Below are 13,630 nucleotides of genomic sequence, written 5' to 3'. Positions count from 1 at the left end.
ACTTAGCCGTTTGTATATTTGGGAGATTATCTGACTTCATGGGATTCCCGTATCTATCGTGTCCGATCGAGATCCGAGATTTACCGCACGTTTTTGGCAGAGCTTGCAAGCCGCTTTGGGCACGAATCTTTTGTTTAGTATCGCATACCATCCTTAAACCGATGGGCAATCCGAGAGAACAATTCAGATTTTGGAAGACATGCTTTGGGCTTGTGTGATGGATTTCCGGGGTAGTTGGGAGGACCATTTGCCGTTGGTAGAATTCGCGTACAACAATAGCTATCAATCTAGTATCGAAATGGCACCGTATGAGGCCTTGTATGGGAGACCGTGTCGATCACCTATGTGTTGGACCGAATTGGGAGAGACTACGTTAGTGGGGCCGGATATGATCAAAGAGACTTCTGAGAGTATGAAAGCTATTCGCCAACGCCTTAAGGAAGCTCAAGAGAGGACAACCGAACAAGTTAAAGTGATTTGCCAAAGATTGTTGACCGCTCAAAGTAGACAAAAGAATTATGCCGATCGTCATCGTCACCCATTGCCATTTGAAGAAGGGGATCATGTATAGACCTGGGTAACGGGTCGGGTCGGGTCGGGTTCGTATCGTGTCAGCCGGATTCGTGTCACCAACAACCCAACACGAACACAGCCTGTTTACTTATCGGGTCAAGTTTCCAGACACGAACACGACCTGTTAACAAACAGGTCAACCCGAACACGACCTGTGTAACCTGTTTATTAGATAGTCGTGTCAACCCGTAACATGACATAGTTTGAACACGTTTAAACACTTTCTGCAAATAAAATACTTCCTGCATTCACAGAGTCCTAAAAATTAAAACTTAAGTTCTAACTTCTGTCACGCCCTTGATTTTCAACATAATTAAGTAATACATTTCAATAAAAGAGAAACCTCGCATATCGTATACGTTACCTAAAGGAGTTTCCCACCTGTTTAATTTACAAACAAGTCCTTAAGTTTAGATAATTACAACTTTAGTCAAAAGAAAATTCAATAGTAATTATTTACAAAACCATCTTTAACGAATTGAGATCTTCACAAAGATGACGAAATAACCAGTGATGTCAGCTTCCAAAAGTCTTTTATTGTCAAGCACACAATGCATGCAATCTATTGCCCGGCATCAGAACCTGAAAAGAAAGATTTGGTTGAGCTATACTAGCCCAGTAGAGAATTCTAAGCTCAAGCTATATGTAGTTTGAATGAATCATACACCGAGAATGAATGAGTATGGACAGATACATCTATAGTACAAGTGACTACCAACAAACAGCAAATTATCGCCTAAGAGTCCTAGACTTCACATCAATGTCACAAGCCGTTTACTTCTTTAACTAGTTATATTATTAAACTCACATTGTTCCACATTTGTCTATAATCAAATCAAAACATCTTATTATTCTTCGTACGGTAGTACAATCTTTCTCGTGTCCACATTGATCTTCATTAAATCCCTTTGTTGCAAAACCTTTCTTTCCCTTTAATCCAGTATTTTCCATCAATAATCACTAGGGTCACCTCGGGTCTAGTTCCCTCGAACGCAGGGTCACCCCGAGTCTTTTCCCTTAATAATAATAATCAGTTGGGGTCACCTCGGGTCTAGTTCCCTCGAGCGCAGGGTCACCCCGAGTCTTTTCCTCCAATAATATGAATCAGTTGGGTCACCTCGGGTCTAGTTCCCTCGAGCGTAGGGTCACCCCGAGTCTTTTCCCTAAATAACGACCACTTGGGTCACCTTTCACACTTTTCACAATCGACATCATTTCATAATCAATTTCATCATCCCTTTGACGGTTATACCACTGAATTTTAATTAATCATTACGTGACTCCACAAATGTACATGTTCATGCCTTTTTACTGGTTTACCCATTCGCATCTGACATAGCGTATCAAGCCCGTACGTATAATCCTACCATACCTTATCCATTAGTTTCTACACTTGAACCTCATAGAGAGAGTGTCAAAAGGATTAAAAGACTTGACGAGTCATGAGGACACAAGTTATTTTATCATCTCAAACAATTCTTTCTCACATCGATTTTCACTTCAAGCATTCTAAACAATCTACCAATCCACCACGTTGATTACATCTCAAACCGTTTTTAACTGTCATCCATGTCAAGACTCTAACTAATTAATTAATACACGCCTTTTCCTTTAAGTACACCATAATCCCACACGTCCTCACCGTACCTCTAAGTACATTTTCCATACCTTCACAAGCCACATATTAACCCACGACTAGACTCTAAGATGCCCGATTATCTGGTTTCTATACTCGGAGTCCGTAAAAGCATGTACTAAAGGAATCTAAGAATTTTACGAGTCGAGAGAGAGAACGGATTGCAATACTACTCGTCTAATCCCTAGACATGTTCACTCTAGTCCATTGGATGCCACTCTATGTGAGAAACGAGTAATACTCACCAAAACACTTGGAAAGATGTGTAAACAAACTCATTAGAGTCAATGAAAAGCTTCGACATGTGAGTTAAAAAAATATAGGGAATCAGCTGAAAGATACTGCAGCAGCTGAAAGATACTGCAGCTGAAGGAAGCAGCTGAAAAGAAAGCAGCACAATCTACTAATCTCCTACCGGTAGGTCTAGTTGTATCTAACCTTTATCGGTAGGAATTCCTTACTTACCGATAGGTCAGGCAGAAATTCGGAATGTTGGGCCTTTCTGTCTTCAGTTTTTACCGGTAGGACTTGTTCACCTACCGGTAGGTCTAGTTCTACCGGTTGGACTTGCTTGCCTACCGACCTACCGGTAGGTGAGAAGTTCCTACTGGTAGAAATTTGAAACAGAGAGACCACGATTTTGAACGTAAGAATTCTAATGCTTGGCCTAGAAACAGAGAGACCACGATTTTGAACGTAATCTACTAATCTCCTACCGGTAGGCAAGCAAGTCCTACCGGTAGAAACTGAAAACAGAAAGGCCAATACTCCAATTCGTGCATGACCTACCGGTAGGTAAGGAATTCCTACCGGTAGAAGGTAGTTACGGTGAACAGCTTTTGAGCTGCTGCTATACGTTTGAGCTACTTGCTAAGAATTTCTCACTTGTTCTACCGGTAGGGAAAAAGCTCATACCGGTAGGGAATCGATTTTCTGGCAAAGCAACGACGTTCTACCGGTAGAAAGGACGGGCCTACCGGTAGGAATCCAGGAAAGACAGGCAATTCTTATAGAAACACCAAATTTTTAATCCAAACTTAAACATGACATTACAAGCACGATTTCATGCACCACATCACTCATAAAACATATAAAGAGAGGTAGAATTTCCTACCTCAAGTCGAGAAGCGAAACCCACACAAGCTGAGCAAGCCCTAGCTCTCCAAACTTCGAAATAAACTGAATACTCCTCTTCCGAGCAAGACCCACGAGATTCAAGGTTGGAGTCGCGTATAGAAGCCAAAAATGGAGGTGGGTTTGTATGGGTTTTGCACCAATTTGGTGGGCTTTAGTGGAGAGGTCGGGAGAGAGAGATGAGGGCCGAAAGAGACGAGAGAATTAGAGAGAGAGACAGCCGAGAGAAAAATGAGAAGGGGAAAGTGTTCCCTAGAAATAACATAGGTGGGGGAAATAATCCCATGCCCTCACACCACACACTCACACATGCACCTCTCATCTATTTACCTTTATATCCTTCCACAAATACGTCATTCCATATATCCACACTATTTACCTCGACAAGCCGTACAATTATATAAATGAAAAAAAAGGCCTAAAATACGGGTCTCTACAACATCCAACCTAGAAAAATCAAATGAACCACCAGGACCACCACCACTTAGAGTCTTGCAAACATAAGTTCCAATCACCAGGTCCACCACCACTTAGAGTCTTATAAAGATAAGTTCCAATACTAAATAAGTCTGACTTAAATAGTTAAACATTCAAATACAAAACTATTCAAATACAAAACAAGTTCTCACCGGAACCATTCATTATTTGGTTTCATTTCCAGATCAGGCTTCTTCACAAAACCACACTCCCCATTTGTCGTTGCATCAACCACAGAGCCCTACCATATCCCTGCAAGGCTGTAATTGAAGCAGAGCTGTGAGACAAAATAAAAACAAAGAATACGTCAACTAATTATAGGAAAGAGTACCAAAGCATATTGAGATTTTCAGACCGACAATTAACTTAATAAATAATAACAATCCTATGATGGCCCAGCACTCTCCATTGAGTTGAGTTGATTCATAATTATAGAAACTTAACAGTTAACATCCATTCTTGATACAAACTCCCCCATCCCTCACTCTCTGTGATAAATGAACTTGTCCTTCCTCTTATTCTCAGAATAGGCATCGCTCCATGCCAAATTTCAACTAATTAACCCAGTGGAATGGATTGATACTCTTTTTCTTTACTAGAAGAGAGTGGTTCAAAGCATTTCTAAACTTTAATTTCCAACAACTGACTTCACAGGACTAGTTATCACTACACTAGACTAGTCATTGCTGCACAATTTAGAAGCCATGCCATAAAAAGTTAAAAACAATCACCATCAAAGTAGTAGATAATACTTACTTTTAATCAAGGTTCAACATTGATCACGGAACTAGAACATCCCACTGATTCGGACTGATCGTTGTCTAGATTCAAGTTCATTATGTCTTCAATGACATCATCCAATTTCACGTTGTCGATTTCTAAATGACAAACAATAAGTCATGTTAGTCTCAAGTTTATTCTCTAAAAAAGGCATAACAAAGGATGACAATATATTTACCTTCCCCTCCAAACAACCAATCCCTAGAGCATATCAAAGCCTCAACAATTTTAGGCTTTAAAGAACTCCGATATTTGTCAAGAACTCGACCACCAACACTAAATGCAGATTCGGAAGCAACCGTAGAAATAGGAATACTCAACACATCGTGAGCCATCGATGTAAGTTTCGGATACCTATAATTATGGGCTCTCCAATATTCAAGTACATCAATATTTTCATTTCTTGGAAGCCTAGGCTCATCCAAATACAATTCTAGCTATTTTTTGTGTGCACTAGAAACAAATGAATGGCTCTCAAATGCATCAAAATCCTATAAATAATAAAATATAAAAAAAATTAGAAGATAACTCAAAATACCAAGTTAATTTACATGAACACTATGTAAAAAAGAATGTTGTTACCTCAATGAATTCACCCTGGTTTTCTTGAACAACATTTCCTTGAACAACTTTAGGTTTGTAAGAGGCTTTAGATTGGTACTCGTTAAAGAGACCAAAAAGCTTTTCCCGGGTTCGTGTACACTATGTGAATACCTCACTGGATGACTCACCATAAAACTTTCCATAAGAATACTCCACCAACTAAAACTTAAAACGAGGATCAAATATAACCACAATTGCCAAGATCATAGAATGCTCCGACCAATACTTGTCAAACTTCACCATCATTTGACTAGCCATCCTTCTCATGAAAGGATCAGTACTGTTCATCTCCATATTTAGGAGAAATTGAATTGCACAAACCTTTGGAAAATGCAAATTTGATGTAGGATATTTCGAACCCCAGAAAATGCAAGTAGCATCATAGAAAACTTTCAAGAACTGGCAAATCTTTTTCGCTCTACCCCATTCCTCTTGAGAAGGACAATGCTTAAAATTCGAGTCACTAAGTTGCAACTGACAAAATGCACGCCGATAGTAAATGGCACTTGCGAGCATGAGACATGTTGAGTTCCATCTAGTTGGAACATCCTGCCTTAAACCTCTTTTGGAATCTAGAGAATATTGTGCAACACACTCCAATAATTTTTGTTTTCTTGCTTGAGATCCTTTCATGTATTTGACACACTCCCTAATCTTGTCAACAACAACATCTATTTCTTTCAACCCCACTTGAACTACCAAGTTAAGAATATGAGCACAACAACGGATACGAAAACAACTACCCTCGTCCACAAGTGCACCATTCAAATTAAGATGATTCTTAAGCAAGTCAACAAGCAAATCATTTGCAGAAGCATTATCCAAAGTAAAAGAGAACAACTTGTTCTCGATGCCCCATTTACCCAACAAATCATACACCTTCTCTTTCAATGCAACGCCACTATATGGTGGAGGCATGTACAAGAAATTCAGAAGTCTCTTGTGCAACACCCAATTCGCATCAATAAAGTGGGCAGTAAGACTCATATAACCATCCGTGGCAATAGATGTCCATAAATCAGACGTCAAACAAACTCTACCAGGTAAAGTACGCAAATTGCGACCTGGAGTTCGATACTCTTTCTCATGCAGAGAAAGGATGGCAGTCATAACAGTCCTATTTGAAATTGAGTGGGCTTCTGGGTTTAAGTAGGTAAAAATATTCCTAACACCCTCATACTCGACAAAGCTAAGTGGCAAGTCATGTCTAACTACGGCATGCACCAACAGTTTACGAAACCTATCAGGGTTAAATTTCCCTACTTGCAATGCTCCATTTTTAGATATAAGCATCTGTCCAATATCCATTGTTTGATTCTTTAAACAAACAAGTAAATGATGCTTCAAATTTCCAGTTCCATATTTACTATCTGAAAGATACACCTGACCACATTTCTTACACTTGCATTTTTCAGGCTCATTATCCACAATCACATCATCAGAGTTCTTAGGGTCATTCTCATCATCATCATGGTTCTCAGGGTCATTCTCATTATCAGGGTCATTCTCTTTCTTAGGCTTGTCAAGAATGTCAAAATAATTCCATACCTCAGACGTAAGCCTACGTTTTCTCTTCAGAACAGGCTTCTTAGCCTTCTTTAGAGGAGGCTTCTTGCTCTTGGCTTTGCCTACACCTTTTTCAGGTGGTGAATGAGCTGATTGAGAATGAACTGATTCCATTGTAGGATTTGTATCCATTTGTTCAAAGATTAACTGTCAGAACCAGTGTAGTCAAAACGATTGTATAAGTGAAACAAATAGATCGCAACAGACCAGTGTAAATGACTATATAGAACCAGTAATGAAGACAAAGTAAAAATAGAAACAGATCACAAAAACAGGAATAGATCCGAAACAGAAACAGATCGCAAACAACTTGAGACGAGAGTGAGAGTGAGACTAAGTAAAAATACACCAAATGGACCTTTCTAGCATTTTTGGTCAAAACTCAGAAACCCAAATCGCAAAGACTCCTCTATTGCTATTGTTTTCGATTGGGACAAAGGCAAACACTTCACCGAGGAAAAATCAAGAAGATCAAGAACCCGAAAAGGTAGTATCTCTTTTGGTTTCTTTCGGATCTATTTTGGTGAACAGTAACAAAATCTTCAAACATAGTACCAAAATCTGGGGTACAATGTACATGGTCTTAGGGTTTGTAGCTAACAAAATCTAGATCGGAAGTTAGAGGGAGATAGAGAGAGAAAGAGAGAGACGTACCAATTAGGCAACTACTAACGGGAGATGTCCGCGCTAGGGCGCGAGACGGTGAGCGGTGTTTGAACGGTGAACCTCAGGCGTTGAGATTCAGTCTTTCAGGCGTGAGACGAGAGTGAGAGTGAGAGTGAGAGTGAGAGAGATCAGAAGATTCGGAACATTGAGTATTTTAGTCGTTGAGAGAGAGAGAGAGAGAGAGAGAGAGAGAGAATAAGAGATGTCTGCGCTAGGGCAACATCTGAACTTCTCATTGCCTTTTATATGAACCGTGTAATCATGTGCTGCATGTGCATACGATGATACCAGACTCCAATAATGAAAAAATCTCGTAAAGTCCTACAATACATCCCTCGAGGGCCGCCCGAGCTATTTTTGAAAAATCTGAACTGTCTAGATTTTACATTGGAGAGATTATATCATTCATGCCAATAATGAATTAAATTTCTTATCGTTATGTACTTGATCGTACATAACAAAAGTTTTCATAATAATTAATCTACGACCTGATCAAGGAGCCTTTAAAATCCGATAGACCCAAAAATTGGTGAGAGTGATTAAAACACCAAGAATAACAAAATGAACGGTATGAATCGTCATAATTGTTTTGTAATTGTGTGGCTCGCGTACATTAGACTATAGCAGAATACCTTGGTTTAGAACCAAGTGAGTTCAATGTATAGATTTCAAAGGTAGCTGCAGACTCATTTTTTTGAACGTTCGATCTAAACCATTATGATTTAACGTCTTATCAATTTTATCATTTTCAACTGAATAGGTGATAATCGGATGTCAGAAACCACATGATTGGAACACATTCGGTGCTTCCAAATGCAATAAAGTCCTATAATGCACCACTTGAGGGCTGTCTAAGCTATTTTTTAAAAATCGGAATCATTTAATAGAGATATCTACTTTATACTAATTTTATATACTTGAGGGCCCCGTTTTTATATAATAGAGCTATATACGTTATACTAATTTTTCAAATCCATAGCACAAGTCAATTTGTGGTATAGTGGTTTGTTTGTGTAGGAAATACTAAAAAATGAGCCAGAGACTTGGGTTTGATTCTTGGCATAGCCCAGCCCCTTTTTTTTCTTGTTCGGGTCAGGTCGTGCTAATGGGTGTCACCTTTTTTTTCGTGTTCGGGTCGGGTCGTGTTACTGGGTGACACGGATAAGTAATCGTGTTAGTCATGTCAATGTCGGGTTTCGCGTGTTCAACCCGAACCCGACCCATTTAGAATTCGTGTTCTCGAGTCGTGTCAATTTCGTGTTTCGTGTCAAAAATGGTCAACCCTAATCCGTTAACTTCATGTCCGGTTCGTGTCGTATTATCGTGTTACGTGTCTGTTGCCCAGCTCTAATCACGTATTCCTTAAAGTATCGCCTCGTAGGGGTTTATCTCGTTTTGGGAAGAAGGGAAAGCTCTTGCCACATTATATTGGGCTGTTTAATATCATTGAGAAGATTGGGGAGGTTGCGTATCATTTGGACTTGCCACCGAAGCTATCAGGTGTACATGACGTATTCCACGTGTCAATGTTGAGAAAGTACCAACTGGATCCGTCGCACGTGCATGAGTTGTCTAAACTCGAATGGGAGGCCGACGTGTCTTATAGGGAGGAATCGATACGTATTCTAGATTCGCGTGATCAAGTTTTGAGGGGTAAGACGATACCGTTGGTGCGAGTCTTGTGGAGTAATCAAGGTAGAGAATAGTTGACTTGGGAAAGGGAGGACGAAGTTAGAGAGAAGTATCTGCACCTATTTCCGGAATAAACCAATGTGAGTGTTTAAGATATAAGTATCATGATAATTGATTTATTGCATAAGATTAATTGTTGTGATTGTTGCATGCATATGTGATGTTTATGTTAGCTAGTCTTGGTATGGACAATTTCGAGGATGAAATGTCTTTAAGGAGGGTATAATGTAGAGACTCGTATCTAATTTAATTAATTTTAATGTTTATAAATGAGGAAAATGGAAAATGTAGAATATTAGTGTTTATGTGATTTTGGGCCAAAGTGATAGAATTGATTGTGGAAGGGTACAATGTGTAGTTTACATATATGTGAGTACATATAGGAGGGTGAGAGAGTATGAGATCATTTTTCTCCCCCACCCCTCATGCCTCTTTCTCTCATCTCTCGGCTCTCTCCCTCTCTCTCTCTCCCTCTCTCCTAATTCCACTCAAAACCCGCTAAAACAACCTTCAATCCTTCACCCTCTACGGGTATTGTGGTGTGTAATTCGTTGGTTTAAGCTCGGAGGAGTCGTATTGCACTCGGTTTGATTTTCGGAAGCTAGGGCTCGTGTCTCTTGCGGGTTTCATTCTTCGGCCTTGAGGTAGGGATTCTACATCTCAATATATGTGATATAAGTGTTCTCCTTGCTTGAAATTGTGTTTATGGTTGTTGTTGTTGTAGTTGGATTTCTTGAAATCTGTAGAAAATCTGCTCGAATACCCATTTGTATCGATACTCATATAGTTAGTATTGATACCAGAATCTCTGGAATGTTTTAAGGCACTGTTGTATCGATACTGATTTGGCCAGTATCTATACAACAGTGCTTTAAGGACAGATTTGTTGTTTTGTTCCAAACTCCATTGTTTTAACCTCTGATCAGTTCTAACTTGTTCTAACTATCACCAAATCACCCCATAATGTTGTTAATCATATTCGTTGAGTTCGTTATGTATCTTTGCATCCCTTGTCCTTGTTCGGTAAATTTTGACGTCAATTATTACATGAATTTCGATTGAAATGAAATGACACGATATGAGAATGTAAGACGCTTGAACCCTTTTTGACACAACGATGAACATTCAGGACCCATCGACTGGTGGATGCCTGGCAGGGGGTATCGGGATCCCTTAATTATCCTGGCAGGAGCAAAAGCTCATATTGGTTACATTCAGGACCTACCGATGGGTATGGTGCCTAACAGGGGGTATCGAGATCCCTTAATTGGCCCGACAGGAGCTTCGGCTCATGACACATAACGCGAAGCGACATTGGATTCAGGGAAAGTTAAAACGGTTAAAGGTTGAGGTGTATACCAAATTTCATATCGAGTATGTCGGATTGTTAATCCTTGGTTATTGCCTGTCATGTGGTCTACATCTTGCTCTTGCCTTATGATCATTCTCGCATTTCTCTTGCATATAATGTTAGTGTAGAATTTCCTACTAGGCTAGTGTAGCTCAAGCCTTATATCATTTTCAGGTACTTACCCAGGGCAATAGCATGCATGCTTAGAGTGCTTGGATGTGATCATTATTTTGAAAGCTAACATTGAAGAGTTACTTAGGCATCTTTGTAAATCTCTTTTGAAGATGTATTAATAACTTTATTTGTAAATCTTTGGCCAAGGAATATTATAAACTCATAATTCTCTTCGACACTCAATACTTACATTATTTTTGGGCTTCAAAGCCAAAGATGTAATATTTTGGGAACTACTAAATGAAGGAAGTGTGATTACGGAAATGGAAATGCTATATTATTTTGGTTATCGTACGGATTACGGTAAGGTTTTATTTATGAAAATCATTGATATTTATATTGAAAATCGAGGGCGTGACAGAAAATTTTCAAAACTTTTGAACCAAATAAGATCTACACCTTTATCAAAACTCAACCCTCTCTCTCTACTCCTAAATCTAGACCAGAACTCTCTTTCTCTCTCCCCTCGGTTTGGGGATTTGCTATGGGCACAGATCTAAGGAATGATGGAATCAATTCGATTTGGTTACTACACAGTTAATTAGATTCTTAGGCCCCGTTTGATAACCCTCCAAGGTGTTGGGATTGGATTGGTAGAGTGGAGGTATTATCAATACCTTGTTTGTTTTCCCAAAAATGGTCTAGACTATCAATTCGGTCGGATTGTTAAGACCCCAACTTGGGGGTATTGCTAATACCCTCTTGAAAATGGTCTTGGTAATCTCATCCAAACCTGTCCTCATTATCAATCCCTTCTCATTACCAATCTCTTCTATCAATCCAATCCTATCATCTAATCTCATCTCAAACAAACATAATATTAACAATCCCATCATCGAATCTTATCTCAAACAAACATACTCATTATCAATCCCATCTCATTACCAATCCCAATCTTAATCCCATCTCCTTACGAATCTCATCAATCTATCACTGTTATCAAATGGGGCCTTAAAGATTAGTCTGGTGTAGGTTTGGACTTAGCTTCTGCAATGGGTTTTTGTGTAAGGTCGGCAAAGTGAGAATTTGCCTAGAAAAAACTCATTGGAAGTATTTTATATCGATGATGTTGTGCCGAACACGAAATTGAGAATATAACAAATCAACAAGTGATAAACAAAACACAAGGATTTACGTGGTTCCGCTCAAGCACAAAGCAATAACGTACTCTACAGGGAAAAGAACAAGAGGATTCACTATAAACAGAGAGAGAACAAAAAGAGTCGGCTATACTCGTAACTCTACTTGAAGCACCAAACAGATATCTAGGGATAAATCTCTGGTGGAACCCAAAAGGGAGACATAAACCCTTGGTGGAACCCTAAGAGATGAACAAAACCCTAATATCTAAACCCTTGAACAAAAGATCATAATACTAGTAGCCCCCAAACCCCTTATTTATAATAGGGTACAAAAAATGGAAACAACGTAATTAACCAATGTAGAACAAAATATTCAAGGCATTCCCAACAATCACTGCAACAAATCTGACTTTTGACGACACACCCAAAAATACGTCGCCGTTGGGTATGTATTGGCGACACACTTTGATGTCGCCAATAATTTTCACATTCGGCGACACAACAAAAATGCGTCGCCGTTGGATATGTATTGGCAACACATTTTGATGTCGTCAAAAGTCTTCACATTCGGCAACACACCTCGCGTCGTCGTTGGGTATTTATTGGCAACACACTTTGATGTTGCCAACATTCTTCACATTCGGCGACGCAAATCAAGTCGCCAAAAGGTAAATTCTTTGGCGGGATATTAGGCGCCAACAATCTTCGCAATTGGCGACGCGAAGTGTGTCGCCATTGGGTATGAAGTTTTTCATCGATGCGAATATGTAACGATAAGATATTTACTTTATTTTTGGCAGGAATGATTTGATTCCTCTTATGTAAAAGATAGACAGTTCCGATTTTAAAAAATAGCTCAAGTGGCCCTTGAGTTGTGCACTATAGGATTTTAATGCCTCTGAAACTACCGAATATGTTATGATCATGTAGTTGCCAAGATCAGATTATCACTGATTTTGGCGAGAATGATATAATTGATAAGACGTTAAATCTTAACGATTTAGATTGACCATTCAAAAAAATGAGCCAACAACTACGTACCATTAGAATCTATACATTCAATTTACTTGTTTCTAAACCAATGTCTTATTCTATAGTCTAATGTACAGTAGCCAGATGACCGCAGCACAAACACATTGATCGATACCATTCATTTTGTTGTGGTTAGTGTTTTAATCATTGTCGTAAATTTTTAGGTCCATCGGGTTTTGAAAGCCCCTTCATCAAGAAGCAGATTTATTATTAGAATGATATTTTACGTGCAATCAAGTATGTAATGATAAGAGATTTACTACATTCTTGGCAGAAATGGTTTAATCTTTCTTATTTATAAGATAGACAGTTTTGATTTAAAAAAAAAAGTTCAAGCGGCCCTCAAGTTGTATACTATAGGACTTTAATGCCTTAGGAACCACCGAATGTGTTATGATCATATAGTTGCTGACATCTGATTGTCACCAATTTTGGCGAGAATATATAATTGATAAGACGTTAAATACTAAAGGTTTAGATCGATCATTTAAAAAAATAGCTAACCACTACCTTTAAAAGGTATATACATTGAATTTATTTATTTCTGAACCAAGGTTTTGTGCTAATAATTCTTGTAAATTTTTGGGTCTATTTGATTTTGAAAGCCCCTTCATTGAGACGTAGATCCTTTATTAGAATTGGTATTTTACGTCTGATCAAGTATGTAATGATAAGAAATTTTAAAAAAAATCTAGTGAATCCGTGAAATTAATACATAGATATAGTATCTACTCCCTTCATCCCAATTTAAATGTCCCCTACGAATTTTTGTGCATTTTCACTTTAATTTGGTGTAAGAAAATAAAAATAATAATATATCAAAATATTTTTTTGGGTTTGAAAATGAACGAAAATCCATAATAT

The 13,630-nt window shown here is 38.6% G+C and overlaps 1 protein-coding gene across 1 annotated transcript; it reads right to left on the bottom strand.

Annotated features, from left to right (window-relative positions):
- Window positions 1–5,362: 5,362 nt before the first annotated feature.
- Window positions 5,363–6,901, bottom strand: LOC131332941 (zinc finger BED domain-containing protein RICESLEEPER 2-like). The gene has a single exon (XM_058367250.1). It carries the CDS (start codon window positions 6,899–6,901, stop codon window positions 5,363–5,365), a length of 1,539 nt encoding a protein of 512 aa, XP_058223233.1.
- Window positions 6,902–13,630: the final 6,729 nt, after the last annotated feature.

This window comes from Rhododendron vialii, chromosome 7a (genome assembly GCF_030253575.1).
Source record: "Rhododendron vialii isolate Sample 1 chromosome 7a, ASM3025357v1".
Lineage (NCBI taxonomy): Eukaryota > Viridiplantae > Streptophyta > Magnoliopsida > Ericales > Ericaceae > Rhododendron > Rhododendron vialii.
The sequence above is the reverse complement of the archived record's forward strand: the minus strand, read 5'-3'. Positions and strand labels throughout refer to the sequence as shown.

Excerpts from the sequence above, each read along its gene's own strand:
- LOC131332941 (XM_058367250.1), bottom strand. The coding sequence starts at position 6,901 with ATGGATACAAATCCTACAATGGAATCAGTTCATTCTCAATCAGCTCAT.